Source organism: Budorcas taxicolor, chromosome 17 (genome assembly GCF_023091745.1).
Source record: "Budorcas taxicolor isolate Tak-1 chromosome 17, Takin1.1, whole genome shotgun sequence".
Lineage (NCBI taxonomy): Eukaryota > Metazoa > Chordata > Mammalia > Artiodactyla > Bovidae > Budorcas > Budorcas taxicolor.
This window is the reverse complement of record NC_068926.1, coordinates 63,095,078-63,112,910: the sequence shown is the minus strand read 5'-3', so window position 1 is coordinate 63,112,910 and position 17,833 is coordinate 63,095,078. Positions and strand designations below refer to the sequence as shown.

Here is a 17,833-nt window from a genome sequence, read left to right as displayed (position 1 = left end):
AGAAGAAATGCATTCAAAAGAAAGCCTCTAAACCGACAGTACATTTACCGTCCTTGGCAAATGAGGCTTCCATACCTTTTACCACTACACCTGGGCACCAGCCCTGGGTAGAAGAAAAGGGGGAAGAGAAGGGGAAAATCAATGAGTGTTTGTAGGCAGAGGCCAACAGACCTTCAGGTGCCACAAACTGTCTAAACCAGAGTTATTTTTAACTTGCATTGTTTGTGACCTTAAACATCGATACATTTTATATTAAAAATATGCATGTTTTCCAAATGAGATAGGAATCAGAAGTTGGTCGCAAGGGGTTGGGTGGAGGGAGGGAACTGGCTGCAGACACCAGGAACTTGAGGAAACTTTCCGAGGTGATGGAAACGTCCTTTATCATGACTGTGATCAGGTATCCATTTATCAAACTCATCAAACCATACTCTTAAATGGGTTGAATTGACTCTTAAATGAGGTATGGTTAAAACACACCTCAATAAACCTAACTTTAAAATATATATGCATTTTAAATTCTCAAACCATTTCATTAAAATGTAAAGCAAAGACACATGAAACCTAAAGCACAATACTGTGTCCTAATCACTCTAGAAACCAGCGCTACCCATTAAACCAGTATTTACAGAAAGGCCACGTAAAGAAACTCAGAGCCCACCCCCACTCCATACCTACTCCCCCAACAAACCAAGAGGCCCAGTCAGGAGACACGAGAGGGCACACATACTGTGAAAATCTTTCTTTTATTACTGTCTCTTGTGGCAAAATAACATTTTATACAAATAAGTCACCTAGTTTACTTTGGACACAAAGACAATACAAACTGGAATGAGGATCTTAGGTAAAGGGGAAAGGGAGGAAGGACAGATTTGGTAATTGACGTTTCTTACATTCTGTGAAAAATAGATTTACGGGGGAAAAAAATAGACTTTCACAAGTTCGACGACTTTACGTGATCCTTTGTATACAACAAGGAGTAAATCCACCTCCATCAGATCCTTCTTGTGCCTAAGACGTTCCGTGACATGGAATGTGAGAAACAGGATCGACGCTTGGGTTCCTTCACTGGGTAGGCTGGCACCCTCTGCATCAGGGGTCCTCACCCACAGACACCGAGTCTGTGCTGTAATTCTGAGAATGTTCCCATTCCCCAAGCTGACATAGTGACCACAGCCACCAGGAAGTGACAACAGCCACCAGGAAGAAAGTGACTTTACAGCAAAAAACTAACAGTACACTGGGAGCACTAAACTGAGAGTATCAAGGGTGGCGAGACAGCCAATCGGCACACCGGACACAGCCTATGAAGGCCGTTCCAGAAATGAGTCCCACTTCGACTAAAAAAACAAGTTGAAGATCCCCCAGCTACTGCCACATCAAGACTCTTCAGTCTAAGGAGAGCTCCAAGACCCCCAAATCACTGCCCGTATTTGAGAATCGGGTGATCCAGACTGTGAGTGCCTTCGGGAAGTCCTGCAAAGCCCTGAATACTTGCATTCCGTGAGACAGCTACGAGCTGATATATGAGGAGAGGATGACCTACTTTATCCCAGAACTACTTTTACTTATTTCCTGTTTACCCTTTAAAACAGAGAATAAAATAAACCATGGTCTTCTCTGCAGAAGCTAAAAGGGCATCTCAGCCCAAAGGCGCCACAGGAAAATAAAGGTGCTCTCCCAGGAGCCCCAGGGCAGGACAGGAGCGAGACAGAAGGAGGGGTGCAGGTGGCAGGCCCTCTGGCCACAGCTGGGTGAGCTGGTCTGCTGGGATGTGTTCCCTCCAGGAGCTGCCTCGCCAGGGCCAGGTCTAAACAAAGGGAGGGCGTGTCTCCCTGGCAGGCAGTTTCTGTCCAACTGCCCCAAGGCCCACAGGTAACCGCTGCCCACAGTCCGGACTTCTCAATGCCACGGCCTCCTGATTCAGCTTCTGTTGAGTTCAGCTACTTTCAGAGAAAGTATAATTTCCAACTCTCTCCCCAGTTTGGGTACAGAAGGGTGAATTTCAGACTTATCCTAGTTAACACCCCAGAGGCTTCTCAAGGTTTCCTGAGTAGCTGGACATAAGAACTGGAGTCCCAGGTACAGACAGCAGATCTTCAAGTGCAGAACAGGGGTCTCCAGTGAGACTAAGGCAAGTTCCCAGGAACAGGGTGCAGCACTCTTCAAGCCAGAACACTGGCCTCCTCCTGCCCTCCTCCCAGCAACCGCTAACACTGCAGGTGAGGGACCCCACGAGCCCACAGACGGGGTCTGCCTGGGACACGCTCTCCCGAGCAGAGCTCTGGGCAGCTCCAAACCATTTCCTAGATAATAATTAAACATCAAATAGTAGAAACGCTCCCGAGTGGGCTTGTCACAGAGAGAAGGGGTTGCTCCAAAGCCCAATGAACTCAGACCTGTTGGAGGTGCCCCGGTGAGAGAGAAGGTGAAGAGGCAGTGCCGACGCCCGTCCGCTGGGGACGGGAAGGAGCCACGCCTAAGGCGCCTGGATTCGCAGCCAACTCCAGTTCTGGGGCTCATTAGGTCTGGGGTGAGCAGCCTGCCCTGCAGGGAGCCCGGTTTCTTCCTCCCTCGGGGGCTGGGTGCAGGGCCGGCACCCAGGATGAACCAGAGTGCTCTCAGTGAGCAAGCTGCAGGCCTCTGGCACAGCCCAGACTGGCACAAAGCACTGAACCAAAGTTCAAGGCCACTCACATTCTAGAAACCAAACAGGGTGCAACATGGGGCAGCGAAAGGCCGGGTCCACCTGCGGCACAGCGCTGGCCCTCCTCTCCCGGCCCCGCCCAGCCTTTCTCCCCAACACCAGGGAGATGGCACTCCTGCCAGAGGTACCATGTGCCTGGCCGCTTCCTACTGCGACCTTCCTATGAACGCTGAGCCCTGGCCACAGCAACAATCTCACCAGAAGGGCAGGAGTTAGGCCTGAGCACCTAAATCCGCCCACACATACAGCGGTAGGGAGCTGAGGCGGGGAGAGTCAGTCCAGTGAGGGCCTGAGGGAAGTGCAGAGAGACACGTTTTGGAGAACACATGTCTCTGCCAGGCTACCTCAGCCCATTTCCCCCTTTCCCAACACCGAGACCATTCCGACTAGCGGTCCACAGGACCAGAATCCGGCTTACTTAGGTGGGACCGGCCAGGATGGTTCCAGAGCAGCTTCAGTACAAAAGCAGAGGGGACAAGAGGCAGAGGAGCCACAGGAGCCTGATTGGTACTCGGGAAAGTCTAGCCACACATCACGTACGCCAGGAGTACCCCTGACATTTTATAAAACCTCCCCACAAGAAGCCTAGAAATAAAAAACCAAAACACGAGGCCTGTGCTGGCCTCGAGCGACACTACAGTTCCCAGAGAAAACGGACACATTCGATTTCAGGAGAAACTCAAAAGGCAGGAGCTAGGAAAAGCAGAACAAGCTCATTTTCCGTCTGGAAGGAGAATGGGAAGGCACGGCCAGGCTGAAACCTCGGGGGTACCCCAGGAGGAGCAGCCAAGATCCCGGAAGTCAGACAGGTAAGCGGCTCCCTAGGTTCGGCAGTCTTGCCCACCCCCACGCCCCAACTCCTGGCTCCATCCTCTGCTCCACTCCGTTCAAGGTCCTCTCCAGCAGGTTAAGGATGATGCTCAGGCTGAGGTCTGAGTGTGCTGATGGTGGCCCTGCAGGTGAGGGAGGAGTCTCAGCTTCGCAGAGGGCCCCTGAACCTACAGAAGAGCCTTCTCTCCCTGGTACAGCTGTGCCTGCAGAGACCCAGGCTCATCAGGACATCCTGAAGGAGCTGGGAAAATAAACTTTCTATCTGGATTCCAGAATTCTTCTAAGTTTTACTACCTCTGCGACCTAAGGGGCAGGGGGAAAAGGGAGGAAAAAATACGGGGGGAAAGAGACACAGCACTGCTTGGCACCTCTCTTGGAGCACAGGAAACTGCCACCCCAGCCTCGGCTTCCGGAGGCCACGTTCTAGATATGTGTCGACAGACAGCAGCTGCAACCACCTCCATGCGCCAGGACCTTGGGCCACAGCGAAGCACCTCCCCGTCTGCTCCGGCCGCTGCTACTGGCCCCCATTATAGGCATAGTCGGCCTTGTTGTGCATTATCAGCTTGTTGTCGACGAAGTAAAAGCTGTCAGAACGGGTCTCATAGGGATTTTCAATCATCAGACGAACTACAAGTTAGAAGGGAAAAAATGCAAAGAGTTATGTGTGAGTCTGCCCTGTGGGCCAGATGGGAAAAAAACTCAGCATCCCCTCTAAATTCCCAGGTGGCTCAGTGGTAAAGAACCCGCCTGCCAATGCAGGAGACGCAAGAGACACAGGTCTGATCCCTGGGTTGGGAAGATTCCCTGGCGGAGGAAATGGCAACCCACTCCAGTGTTCTTGCCTAGGAAATCCCAAGGACAGAGGTGCCAGTGGGGCTACAGTCCACAGGGTCGCACAGAGTTGGGCATGACTGAGCAACCACACACCAAAACGCATAAACCAGCCCTTCCTGAAAGTGTGAGCATGTGCTATCAGAATAACGAGGTCAGAACAGAGGGAGCCAAGCCTGGAGAGCTGGGGAGACCTGGGACCACATAGCCCCCCAAACTGTGTGTGCCATCCACTCCCACAGCAGGAGGCCACCAGTCTCCAGCATTACTTAGCTCACATCCAGAGGACTGACCCCCATCCTCTTTTAGCTTATCTGGTTTCAAGAAGAGAAAATTAGATGGCTGGCCTTTGATAAAACACTTGAAATGCTGTACCTAATCTTCTCTTGCAAGTATCAACAAGTTCCAGCCCAGCTGGGGGAGCGGGCTTGAAAAACGGGATGATGATGATAGCGGATGCAGCTGACATCCTGCCCACTCCTCATCTGTCCTCACTTTACTTGTGAACAGCACCGCTGCACAAGCACAGAACACTTGTCAGAAAACACTTTCAAGGATCTGGGACTCAGAAAACTGGTCAGTATATGTAGACCCTTGCCCACAATTCAGCTAAACTCCACCACTACTCACAGGATCCCATAGTATCCTTGTTGCTCCGGAACAACTTACCCTCACAGCTCACAGGCCATGCTAATGTGAGAGAGCCAGAAGGAAGCCACAGGACTACACAGCCTGCTTGTCCTCTGTGATCAAGTCCATCTCCTCCCTGGCCTGGCCTTCCCTGCTTGGTGCCCCCCCCAGGTCTTCCTCCCCATATCTCTTCCTAAGACCTTGTGTCCATTCTGTCACTCCTGCTCCCAGACCTCGACCAGCTCGCTATTTCCTGCCTGATCTATTCTGACAGTTTATCTCATGACCCTTCTACTGGCCGAGAATGAGAAAGAGGTGGTCCTCAGATCGAGAATCCCACTCAGCTCAGTTTCACACGTAGCTCTGATTAAGGAGGAAGCAAAGGGCCAGTGCAGTGCTGAGCAGGAACTGGGATCCAGAACAGTGAAACGCGGACTGGCTGTGTATGGAATGGGCACCGCGGGGAGGGTTGGGGTCTGCCCTCATCTCCCCCATCATGCCCTTCCCCGCACAGGCTTCTTAAAGGATGGCCTGTATTAGCACCTTCAGCGCCCCACTGCCAGAAGAGCCAGAGCGTGAACTACGAGACAGGAGCGAGAGGAAATGAGAAGCTTGAGGTCAAGTGACTCGAGGCCCATCACATCCCTGTTTCTCTGCCAACGAGACCGCCAGACCAGATGGATTTCACTTGAAGGTCCACTCCTGCTAAGCTGAAAGATCCAGAACGTTGCACAAGTCAGGGGATACCTACTGACATCCTCAGAAAGTTGGGGAAACTCATAGATGTGCTCGCAAGTGTTCCTGCTGCTGGGAATGCAGAAGCCGAAATCAAAGTCAAAATTTTTCAGCAGGCGTTCCCGGAAGTAGTGCCGCTCGATCATCCGGAAGTTTGACACAGGTTTGTCTCCCACGGTGAACTCCACCCTGCGAAACACAATTTCCATGAGCCCGGCTTTGTTGCCTCCTCCCTCCGCTAGAGCCAATCCCAACCCAACAGAGGACATTCTTCTCTGTGAACCAGAAGAAGGTGCTCCCCTCAGGAGATGCCGGGACTCACGTGGCGCCCACGGTGCGGAGGCGGAGAAACGCCGGTGTGAACTGGTAGCGGACGAAGCGGCCTGCGCTGACGTCCACATCTCCACCTGCCTCCCCTTCCTCGTCCTCTTCTTCCTCCTGGTCTGAAAGGGGACACGGAACGACGGCTCAGCAAAGAGCATGACCAATCGGGGGTACGGACACCCGCAGCAGGACGGCCGTGCTCACTGAGCACCTGCTGAGACTCCTGGCTCCATCTTCCACACCTCACAGGGTCCTAACAACCCTGGAGATGTCTTCATTTTTATCTCCACTTTACAGACCCAGAAAGGTGAGCTCACAGGTCCAAACTCCCCCCAGTCTTCAATCAAAACCCCAGGGTTGAATCCCTGGTCAGGGAACTAGATCCCACATGCGACAACTAAGACTCAGAGCAGCCAAAGAAGTAAACTGAATAAATGTAAATATATATACATTTTTAATGAAAATGAAAATAATGCTGCCAGGAATTCCCTGAGGGTCCAGTGGTTAGGACTCTGTGGTTCCACTGCAGGGGCATGGGTTGGATCCCTGGTCAGGGAACTAAGATCCTGCAAAGCCATGAGACATAGCAAAATATAAATAATGCTGCTACATACAATATCCTGTAATAAACCATAATGGGAAAGAAAATGAAAAGATATATATGTATAACTATACACCAGAAACTAACATAACACTGTCAATCAACTATACAATAATAAAAAAAAATTTTTTTAATGTTGAAAAAATGGAGCCAACAGACTTACTCAATACAAAGCTGCCATGAACTTTCAATTTATAAAAAAACACACTATCTGTGAAGTTCAATAAAGCAAAGTGAGCCTATAGTAAATTAAGGGAGCAGGGATGTGGATCCAGGCCCATCAGACTCTAGGCCTATTCTTAAACACGAGGCTATTTGCCTTTTATATAACCTGAGGCCTTGTGCCATGTCCTAACGCTGAAGCCTGAAACACCAGCTGGGTACCAGGCCCCTGAGGTGGTCTGTGCTTTACAGACCAGGTTGGCTGTTGACCAAGTTAATGTGCTTGCTGCTAAGCAAAATAAGGAGGCTGCAAAAGTTGAAACTATCGAGACGGCACCTTCAAAGAATGCAGAAATTTCTGACACAGCAAAGACAAATCCCTAGAAATAATTCTGCTATTTAAATGAAAGACAGTGACCTTCAGCCTTGGGGAACTGCACCTCCTTAGACTACTGCCTATTCCAGGCCATACCAGGCCCAACGCTCTGACCATCTGGGAAAGGGTGAAGCGTGAAGCAGATGGGCCATGAACCAACATCTGGGACCCAAGAAAGAAGACGGTCCACACCAGCAACGATGGGCTCTGGTCTAGCCCATTCCTGAACCCAAAAGAACTGGCAAACATTCTAATGTGAACCAGGAGTTGGCACCCTCTCTAGTAGCCACCCAGTGTCCCGCAAGAGCATTTTTTTCCAGGTCTAGGCTGAACAATACAAGAAAAGAGAAGTCTTTCTTAGTATCAAATATACCGAAAGCAGTGAACAACCAGGCTGAGTGGGAGTTCAAAGGTAAAGACTCCAGAGGCCCGGCTCCAACTATGGGATTCAGAAAGAAACATAGAGCAGATCTTCTCGGGGATTCGAGCTCATCAGAAAAGTGCTGCAGGAGGGCTCTGGTTTGGCATGCGCCTTAGTGAATCAAGATCCTTGAAGACTGGACAGGCTGAAAATCAAGGTATTTTTACAGTGTCTGATGCTGACCTTCTTGTGACAGTTCAGTTTTGTACTGAAATGACTACTCTCAGTCTTGTGTCATCCAAATCCATACACCGGAAGTAGCCCTGGTGTTCCCTGGGTCCTGGGAACATCTTAATACCAAAAGGAAAGGAAGCTTAGAGATGTAAATGGTACAGACCCAGGAAACTAGGTGGCCCTGACCCTCCCAATACAAGATAAGTACCTACCAGCTCGAGCCTTTAGTGCCCTGGTCAGTCCGGGATTATGGCAGCAATCTCAAGTGGGGTCAATCAGCAAGGAATCTCAAGTGGGGTCAGGAGACGGATGCCTTAGTCTTGGCTGAGACTTTTTCATGAAAGCCTTTGACTTACTTGGTTACTAACAGCTCTCTTACCAAACTTATAGGCTCCTCCTGAATAGCAAATAGATGCGAAAAGCTTAGCAAAAAGAGTCATTAACAGACTGTGGCTGCAACTCTGGACTATCTGGGCTGTTGTTCTAAAAACAAACTCCAGGGGGCGCTCAATCTCCAGTGACATGCTCCCCAGACCTACACGTGGTTCCCTAGTCAGAAATGAAGTGCCCTAGAACCACATCACAAGCACAAGCAGTATTCATTCAAGGCTAACTGAAGAGGTCCCAAGCAACTGAGTTCACAGGCCTGGGCCTTCTGGTCATCCAGAAAATGCTGGAGATTAAAATCCAAACCGGGACTAACTAGGAACTCTGAGACACTATTCAATGGAAAGGGCGTGAGAAGAGAAAGAAACTGCCTCATGATGTGGACTGGAGGCCTCCCCATCGCCCTTCCAGAGTGTCCCCATGACTCAAGGCTCGGGCAAGCTTTCCTCATTATACTTTCATTTCAAGGATTCCTTCCTAAGTGGAGGTGACACGGTCAGATCAAAGAGCATGGGACCTTAGGAAAGTCACTTGGAAATTCTGGGCCTCAGTTTCCTTATCTGGAAGATAAGGATGATAACCCCTCATGGAGCTGTGAGGATTCCATGAGCTGATATAAACAGAAAGCTGTGGAACCCAAAACCAGTGCAAAGTAAATACTCAACAAGCACAGCTTCAAGCCCGCAGGCCAGGCTTTAGGAGGCGGCTCAGAGGCAGGCCTTGCTGGCGTCCACGACACAGGATGCGATGGCACACAAAAACTCAAGCCTCAAAGACTCTTTGCTCCAACGGTCAACTGACTACTGTTGATACCATACTGAGACCTACCTGAAACACAAGGTTTGGCAATTTCAAAAAGCACTGTCCCTGTCTCCAAATCTCGAATTTTGAAGCGGGTAAAATCAATACTGTAGATGTTGTCTTCAGGTTTACATAAATAATCTGAAAATGAGAGAGAGAGAGAGACCACTGCTGTTAAATAATCCTCCTTTTCTTTCTCAAGTTGTGAAGCAAACTCGGGTTGTTTTCTCTCTGACATAAAATATACCCCAAAACTTCAAATATACCCCAAAACTTCCTCTTATGTTATAGGCAAAAGTTGCGTGCAGAGAATTATGGGATCCAAGAAAGGAGAAAAGTGCATGGACTTCATTTAGATGGAAGATTATGGTAACATTTAGAAACAGGGAGGGCAGAAGGGAATTTCTCTGGAAACAGTTCAAAAATGACCTACAAACCTTTCATCAGAAGTCACAACACAACAGAACTTTTTTATAAATCCATTTAAAAACATGCTGACCTAAAATCAGACGTGACTGAGCGAGCACACACGCACGCACGCAGTGGTGAACATGGTGCATGCTTGCTGACCGTATCACAAAGCAGAGATCAGCCAACTTTCTCTGTAAAGGGTCAGAAAATGAGTAATTTAGTTTTTGAGGCCACACAGTCACTATCACAACTACTCAACTCTGTCACTGCAGCACAAATGCAGTCACACAACTATTTACAGACAAAAAAATACATTTTATATAACCTTGTGTCCCAAGAGATTTTTTTCCCCAACCATTTGAAAAGGTAAAAATCATTCTTGGATTGTGGGCTGCACAAAACCAGGCGGTGGGCCATACCCACCCAGGTGGCAGGACAGATTTGCTGGAGAGGGCATGAGGCCAAAGGGAGATGGAGCTGCCAATAGCTTCATCTTTTAGTCAAGACAGTGCTGACCGAAGATGATTTCACTTCCGTCTTTCCACCATGACTCCTGAGAGCATCATCTTCACAGTCCCCTTTGGTACTGTATCTTATACTGCCTGCTGTGTTCGCTGTTTCACGTTTTACAAGCTGACTCTCCGATAAGATGGCAAAATTGACAGCTACTGATTATTCCATAACTTCCCAAGGCACTGATATTGGTTCTGCACCTTTACAGGGGCCTCAATAAATACCCTGCTGAACAGAACAGACTTTTAAGAAAAGTAACAAAATCCAGAGGTCACCAAGCTGACTTATGACTTTCTCCAAGAAGCTGCCGTTCTGAAGCAAGTTCTTACACAGGGCCTGAGTGCCCTCTGAGCATGCCACTTAGCATCAACCACTAGCGGCTGGATTCACCCTTGCTATCAGGAGAAAGCAGGAGGTGAGAAAAGGTGAGGTGGTGAGCATTTTCAGAACCCCTGGTGATAACTGGGTCGGAACAAAAGCAGCTTTTTCACAATGTTTCTATGAAACAGAATAGCAAGACCTAAAGACACACTCAGGTGTGCAAAGGATAGTCCCAAGGCAAATAGTGATTGAAAACAAACATGTGACAATACTCAGAATCAAATTAAAACTGTCTTAGAAGATGGGAATTCTATTTCACAGAGGTTGAACCAAGGCCTCAAACTGCCATCCTCAAATCACTGGGATGGCCTCCAGCTTCCTGAGGGCCACCTGAGCTTCGGACCAAAGCAAGTCAACAGATAAAAGGAGAGCAGCCTTAATTCATCAAGCTGGTGCTGGGGCTTCAAAGTTAGAAGTCCAGAGGATGGGGCAGGTGGGTGGGCTGGGCAAGCAGGATCTAACCTATGGACTGGAAACTCAGGGGGAAACAGCAGCAAGAGAAAGGGCAGCCAGTCAGAGCATGAGAACAAGAGGGAGGAGAGCCAGGACAGGGGGCGGGCTATGTACTACTTCTATCAATAGACGGTGTGAAACCGTTGCATCCTATGCAAGAAATGCATCTCTGATACTCTGACATTCGTCAATCACTAGCCCAGGTGTCAAAAGCAGGATTCACATTTCGGTTTTATACGTCGAACTGAAACTTTATTAATATATACATTATATACACATAAATGCAGCAGGAAACGCCGCGGCAATGTACTTAAGGAAAGAAAAGGCCACCTGCACACAAAGAGGGCAACGCTTGGGACCCAAAAGAGGCAGCGGGCCGAGGCAGGCTGGAACGAGGAGGGGCTGTCCGGGGGGCCGGAGTGGAGGGAAACGCGGAGAAAGCAGGTAGGGGTCTGGGCTGGCAGAGGGCAGCAGAAGCTGGCTCAGGTCGAGGGGGCCAAGCTGAGCAGGAACTGCACTGACAGCAGCGAGCTGGGGGCTGAGGGAGTGGGGGAGAGGCAGCGGCCCACTTGCCAGGGTCAGGAGGAGCTAGTTAAGAAGCCAAGACGGGGTCTGTCCCCACCCAAAGAGATCCAGCTGAGGAGGAGAACGGTCGGCCGGGCCTGAGGGCCCAACCGGGACGGGCCACAGGGAAGCCTGACGTGGCCGGAGTCAGGGGAGGGCAGTCGAGCTCAAGGGGACCCATCCCAACCAGGTGTAGGTGAGGGTGGAGAGCGCCGACTCGGCCGGGCGGAGCAGTGGGCAGCGAGGCCTGGCCAGTCGGGGGCGCCTGGGTGGACCCCCTGGGCCCGCCGAGCGGCGAGCGGCCGGCTCCGCGGAAAGCGACATGGGGCCCGGGGGCCCGACTGCCCCGCGGCCCGGGGGCCCGGCGCCGAGGGGAGGACGCGGCCGGCCCCGCACTCACTCTCGGTGACCCGGCTGAGGCGCAGGACGTGCTCGGGCCGGATGGTGTCCAGAGCCAGCAGCTCCTGCTCCGTGACCGCTGCCCCGATGCCGTCGTCTGCCGCGTGGTGGGGCGCCTGCCGCCGCGCCTTGAGCCTGTTCAGGACGCCGCCGCCCGCCTTCTTCTTCTCTTCCTTGCCAGTTACCAGCCCCCCGGGCCCAACGGCCGACCCCAAGGCCGCAGCCTTCGAATTCGACCCGCTCATCGCTCCACCGCCAAGATGGCCGCCGCCTCCGCAGCGCGTAACTATGGAGAGAGGGGGCGGGGCCGGGCCGCGAACTGGAGGCGGGGCCGAGGTGGGCGGAGCCTGCGAGCCGCGTCGCTGGCGCTCCCCGCCCCTACCCTCCCCGCCAAGCCCTTACTCCAGCGCTGGTCCAGCCAGGTGGGCCGCCACGTTAGTACCCCGGACTCTCCACTTGGCCCCCGAAGTCATCCCAAACATCTAACATATATATTTCGTACGGTCAAATGACTTTCTAGCACATAAAATGTAAACAAGGCATCTTGAGAAAATGTGTTTTCATCTGCAGTCTAGAAGGTAAGACTGTGTGTGCTGTGCAAAAGCAGCTTTCAGATTAGATTGCCATTCTTAAACCCTAGTGTGTCAGGCTTTGGGCTAGACATTGAACTAGGCTACAAGGAATATAAGAATATGAAAGGGGGCAGGGATTGAGTCTGCTGTATTCACCACTGTATCTGGGCAGCCTATAAAGAAAGCTGAGCACCAAAGAATTGATGCTTTTGAACTGTGGTATTGGAGAAGACTCTTGAGAGTCCCTTGGACTGCAAGGAGATTCAACCAGTCCATCCTAAAGGAAATCAGTCCGGAATATACATTGGAAAAACTGATGTTGAAGCTGAAACTCCAATACTTTGGCCACCTGACTCGAAGAACTGACTCGTTTGAAAAGACCCTGATGCTGGGAAAGATTGAAGGCAGGAGGAGAAGGGGATGCCAGAGGATGAGATGGTTGGACGGCATCGCCAACTCAATGGACATGAGTTTGAGTAAACTCCAAGAGTTGGTGATGGACAGGGAGGCCTGGCGGCTGAGATCCGTGGTGTCGCTAAGAGTCGACGTGACTGAGCGACTGAACTGAACTAATGCCTGTTGTTCAGTGGCTAAGTCATGTCTCTCTGAGACTCCATGGACTGCAGCACTCCAGGCTTTCCTGTCCTTCACTGCCTCCTGGAGTTAGCTCAAACTCATATCCATTGAGTTGTTGCTATCCAACCATCTCATCCTCTGTGCCCCGCTTCCCCTGCCCTCAATCTTTCCCAGCCTCAGGGTCTTTTCCAATGAGTTGACTCTTCACATCAGGTGGCCAAAGTATTCAAGCTTCAGTTTTTCCAACAAATATTCAAGATTGATTTCCTTTAGGATTGGCCGGTTTCATCTCCTTGCTAAGGGAGTCTCAAGAGTCTTCTCCAGCAGCACAATTTGAAAGCACCAGGTGCTCAATAATGACTGACTGACAATGAATGAATGAGTGAAGGAAGGCTTGCACAGCATGGTGCTATGGGAAGAGCTCCCACGTTGTTGGGGAAGACTGTGAGGTACATAATTCACTACATGGCCCTTCCTCTTGACCAGCCTAGTGTGAATGAACTAGAAGACAAACCAGACTGCTAACTGTAGCAGCAGAGGTGCTACCGGAGTACACAGGAGAGGTCTGGGGGGTGGGAGAGAGGCTTCAGGGGTAACGTCTGCACTGAAAATTGGAAGTTCACCGTTATGTCAACTGGAGGTGAGTGGGAGGGGGGAAGACACTGCCCTCTTACACCCCGAGTGGCTCCTTTGCTCGAGTCAGGATCTGCTCTCTTCAGTGTTGGGAGGCCCCCGCCCTGAGTGCTGAAAATGTGTCTGCAAGGCTGGTATCACCTGTTAGGCTCAGGCCAAAGTGAAACTCTACCCATCTGTCTACGGTTAGCCTCAAAAGACTGGATTTATGCAGGACTTGCTGGGTCCTCTCACCTGATATGAGGGGTTTGGGAGCAGCTGATAAGCCTCATCTGGTTTCTGGATAAAATCCAAACCTGACTCCACCTCAGTGGCCCAGCAGGGTGAAACAGTATGTGGTCAAGTTCCTGTCAAAACACTGTCCTGTCCTGGAGAGATTACCCACCCCCACCTCTTCCCCCCACCCCGGGTGGGACGTCTCAAACTGTTCAGGGAATTTTAAGATGTGTACAGAGAATTAAGCTCTTTCCCTTTGCAAACAATTCTTTTCAAACTACTCAGCCCTAAGTAGCTACTGAAGAATTTCCCGAAATGTTAATGTGCTACCTGGTCGTGAATCAGTAAGATGGTGATGGGTGGGGCGGGGGTGAGCACACAGCCACTTCCCACAATCACTTGCTCCATGAATCTTTGTTCTCGGAGGACCAGAACTCGAGTTACCTGGATCCCGGCTTTTCTCCTTTTAGGGATGATGACAAGCGTGTTGACCAGTTTTTTGCAATTCCACATCCAGGACTTTAGCTGATATGTATTCACAAAGATGAGGGACCATTCTGACACTGAGAAGTTACAGTAAGTTACAGGTGCATCTATTCATGTCCTGCAGCTGTTAAAAAGAATGAGATCCGTCTCCATGTACTAGCATGGAGAGACCTCAGTTTGTGGGGGGAGGTGGACAAGGCATGTAATCCCATTCACTTAAAATTTAAAAGTACATGAGTATTTGTATGTGACTGCAATGGAAGGGGTTTGGATATAATGTATTAAGTGAGGTTCCCATTGGGGAGCAGAGTATTAGAAGGGACTGAAGGGGGATATATCCTCTTTCAACACTCTTGAGCTGCTTCTATGCTATTTTATCAACAAGCACAGGATCATGGGCTGCTTATTTACTTTGAAATAAATAAATAACTTTGGATCTGTGTCTGGAAGATAGATTCTAAGTCAGAGTAGCCTTATTATCTCTTGAAAACTTGAAAGCTACCTCAGACTGGATCACTTTTTTCTGTTCAAAAAGAAACTTAAATAAATACTGCCATATATGGGAGCTGAGGCCTGTACTCTTTCTGATCACTATCTGTAAACTGTGGTTAAAAAGATTATGTCTTTAGGAGAATAGCAAGCACCCCAAAAAGAAAGAAAAGATATCTGTAATTATTCCTTTTTAAAAAGGAGTTGGAAAAATCAGGGCTGTAAACTCCAATCAGCCTCTCCTCACCAAATCTTCCTAAGGTATGTCAAAAGGCTCTTAAATAAAAAGTGTTTTTTGAAAAGTACGTCTTCTCATTCCGTTTGGTGGAAAAAGGAAAACAGAGATTTATTGCATTAAACAACAGCCCCCGTGTCTGCCTGGGCCAGAACGTGGGAAGACAGGAGTGGAGAGGCTGACCTCCCTTTCGTCCCGACTCAGTCCTCTTCAGGTCCCTCTCCTTCAGCGGGTTAGTTTCTTCCCTGTGAGAGGTGTGCCAGTGGCTGTTTTCCAGGACAGTCTCAGAGTTACCAGGCAGTCGGCCTCAAATCAGGCCAGGCAGGTGGGGCCCAGAGCTGGTGCAGCCAAGGTAAGCAGGACATCACAGGGCTTTTTTCTGCTGAGACAGGGAAGTCCAGTCCTCCTTCCTGCTGCCTCCCTGAGGTGGCATCCATTGAATCCGCAGGTCGTGGCTGAGGCTGCAGGCGGGCCTTGTGGTCTGGGAAACTGAGAACTAGTAATTTCTCTAGTACCCAAGTCACTTCTCTCCCTGGCCGAGGGCTCTTTTTTTTAAGTATTCATTTATTACTTTAATCCCACCTGCTTCCAAAAAAGATTCATGGCATATTCCAAAGTCATACAGCATTAGACTGGTGGGCGGAAATTTGTGTAGTCTTCTTGAGGGCAGAAATTTCAACATTTTAAGTGCATATATTGATTTTGGTTTTTGTTTTGGCTGTACCACATGGCACACAGGATCTTAGTTTCCCAACCAGGGATCAAACCTGCAGTTCCTGCAGTGGAACTAAGGAGTCTTAACCATATACTATTTGCATATACTGTTTTCAGTAATTCCTTAATGGAATTCTAAAGGCACATTTGCACATGTGCAAAATAAATACATATGTAAGTATGTGTATGCATGCGTGTTCAGTCGCCTCAGTCGTGTCCGACTTTTTGTGACTCCGTGGACTGTATATGTACATATAAATATATATAAATACATATAAAATGGAAGATATAAACCAAACATAAACATGTGTATTATCCTCTAGGGATTAAAGAGGTAGGGCTAAGACAGATGAATCTTTTTTACATCCTGTGCCACATATAAAATTTTTAAATGTGCTTTTGCACTTTGTATCACTAAGCCTTAAAAGGTTACGTTTCTTTTTCAGAGAAAGAATAATAAAATAAACCTCTGTGTAACCAACACCGAGCTTTCTCAGTTATCTACCCTCAAAAGGTTCCTTCTTAAAAATAGTACGTCATGTTCTATGTCCCTGGATATGTTCCAGTGTATCCTGGTTTACAGTCTATGGGAACTTGAATACTGTATAAAATTTCAATTATGTGGAACTGGTTCACAGTGCTTTCCAAGTCTATTATATCCTTCTACTTCTCTGTATATTCATTCTATTAATTTTTGAGTTTTTGATATTGAAACACCAACTAAAAATCTTAAATTTATCTACTTAAAAGATAATTGTAATATATAGAACGATATGTAACCTTGTTCTGTATTTTCCAAGTTTCCTGTGAATGTTTTCATACTTTCATAATTTAAAAAATAAAAAAAAATTTTAACAATAAACTCCATCTCAAAAAAAAAAGAAGTAATACATCATGATGTTAAAAGAACACAGGGTAGGTCACATATGCCCTTTGAGCCTTTGTTTTCTTATTTACACGTCAGGCCAGTGACTGGTCTTTCCTGGGGTTGAGAGGAGATGAAAACAGCAACGAAAAGCGCTGTGCTGGCGCCAGGGAGAGTGCCTCATGAACAGTCGCTATGGCAATACATTTAAGCGCCCACTTTCTCCACAACCCCTCTGCTGAAGGCAGGCACCCTGGGCAGGGAGAAGCCATGGAGCTGGGTGGGCGAGCGCAGTGCAATGACTGAGAGAACAGTCAAGTCAGCACAGAAAGGAGGCGCGTCGGGGACCAAGGCTTACGGAAGCAAGGGAGGTCAAGCAGAAGCCATGAGAAAACCCAGGAGAGGGGCTTCCCTGGTGACCCAGTGGTTAAGACTCGGCACTTCCAAGGCAGGGGGCTCAGGTTCAAACCCTGGTCAGGGAACTAAGATCCCACATGCCTCATGGCCAAAAAATAAAAGAAAACCCAGGAGGAGGAGTCTTTAGGCCCAAGCCAAAAAACAAGTGGGATTGTTTTTCACTAATGTTAAGTGGTTAACAACAAACAAAACTAAGACTCTTGGGTCAAATAAATGCGGTGAGGTGCCTACCGTTTCCTGTTGCTAGAGAGCAGAGGCCGCCTGCTCCAGACCTCCGTGCTTCGCCTCTGTTCTGCCTTGACCTCTCACCATTGCTATGGCAACAGGCATGCCAGTAAATGTTGGAAAAACTCTTTCTTTCTTCCTCTATGGGGGCGGTGGAGGGGCGTGGGGTACTAAGTATGGAGAAAGGTCCGACACATCGGCTCCAGGCAACCGGGAGCCTGATTTCCTTAGCAAGATTAAGATCTGGACCCAAGAGTGGTTTAACCCAACCCCCGGCACTTGGCCCAAGACCTTCTGTCAGACAATTTCCCTCCCTGAGAGTCCCTAGAGTAGGGCTTCTTCAGGTCTCTTCCCCATTTGGCAGCTCACGCGAAGCTACTTGAAATAGTAACAGCCAAGTCTAAATTAGTCAAGAACTCTAGTTAAGGGTGGGCTCAAGCTAAGAATGAGGCTCTGTGGGCCTCCTGGCTTATTTGAGCCCTGAGAACAGACTCCATCAACAGTGGTTTCATTCTTGGAGCCGAGCGCTGAATTCTGCCCTTCAAGGGATAACTGAGGAGAAGCAGGCCACGCTCTCCCTCCCTCTCCCCATACCAGCAGCCTCGGTTCCTGCTTGGAGAATCACAGAACATGGCGTCAGGGGTGGGCGGGGGCGAGGGGTGTTATGGAAAGCCGGAGAGTCATGGTCAAGAGCGAGAGTC

General features: G+C 49.3%; 1 protein-coding gene across 1 annotated transcript; it reads right to left on the bottom strand.

Moving 5' to 3' along the window:
• Nucleotides 1-735: 735 nt before the first annotated feature.
• On the bottom strand, nucleotides 736-11,949 carry UNC119B (unc-119 lipid binding chaperone B). The gene is made up of 5 exons (XM_052654573.1): nucleotides 11,706-11,949; nucleotides 9,011-9,124; nucleotides 6,060-6,180; nucleotides 5,754-5,926; nucleotides 736-4,168 (listed from the first exon to the last, which is right to left on the bottom strand). The coding sequence occupies exons 1-5, from the start codon at nucleotides 11,947-11,949 to the stop codon at nucleotides 4,056-4,058; spliced, it is 765 nt and encodes a 254-aa protein (XP_052510533.1). The 3' UTR covers nucleotides 736-4,055.
• Nucleotides 11,950-17,833: the final 5,884 nt, after the last annotated feature.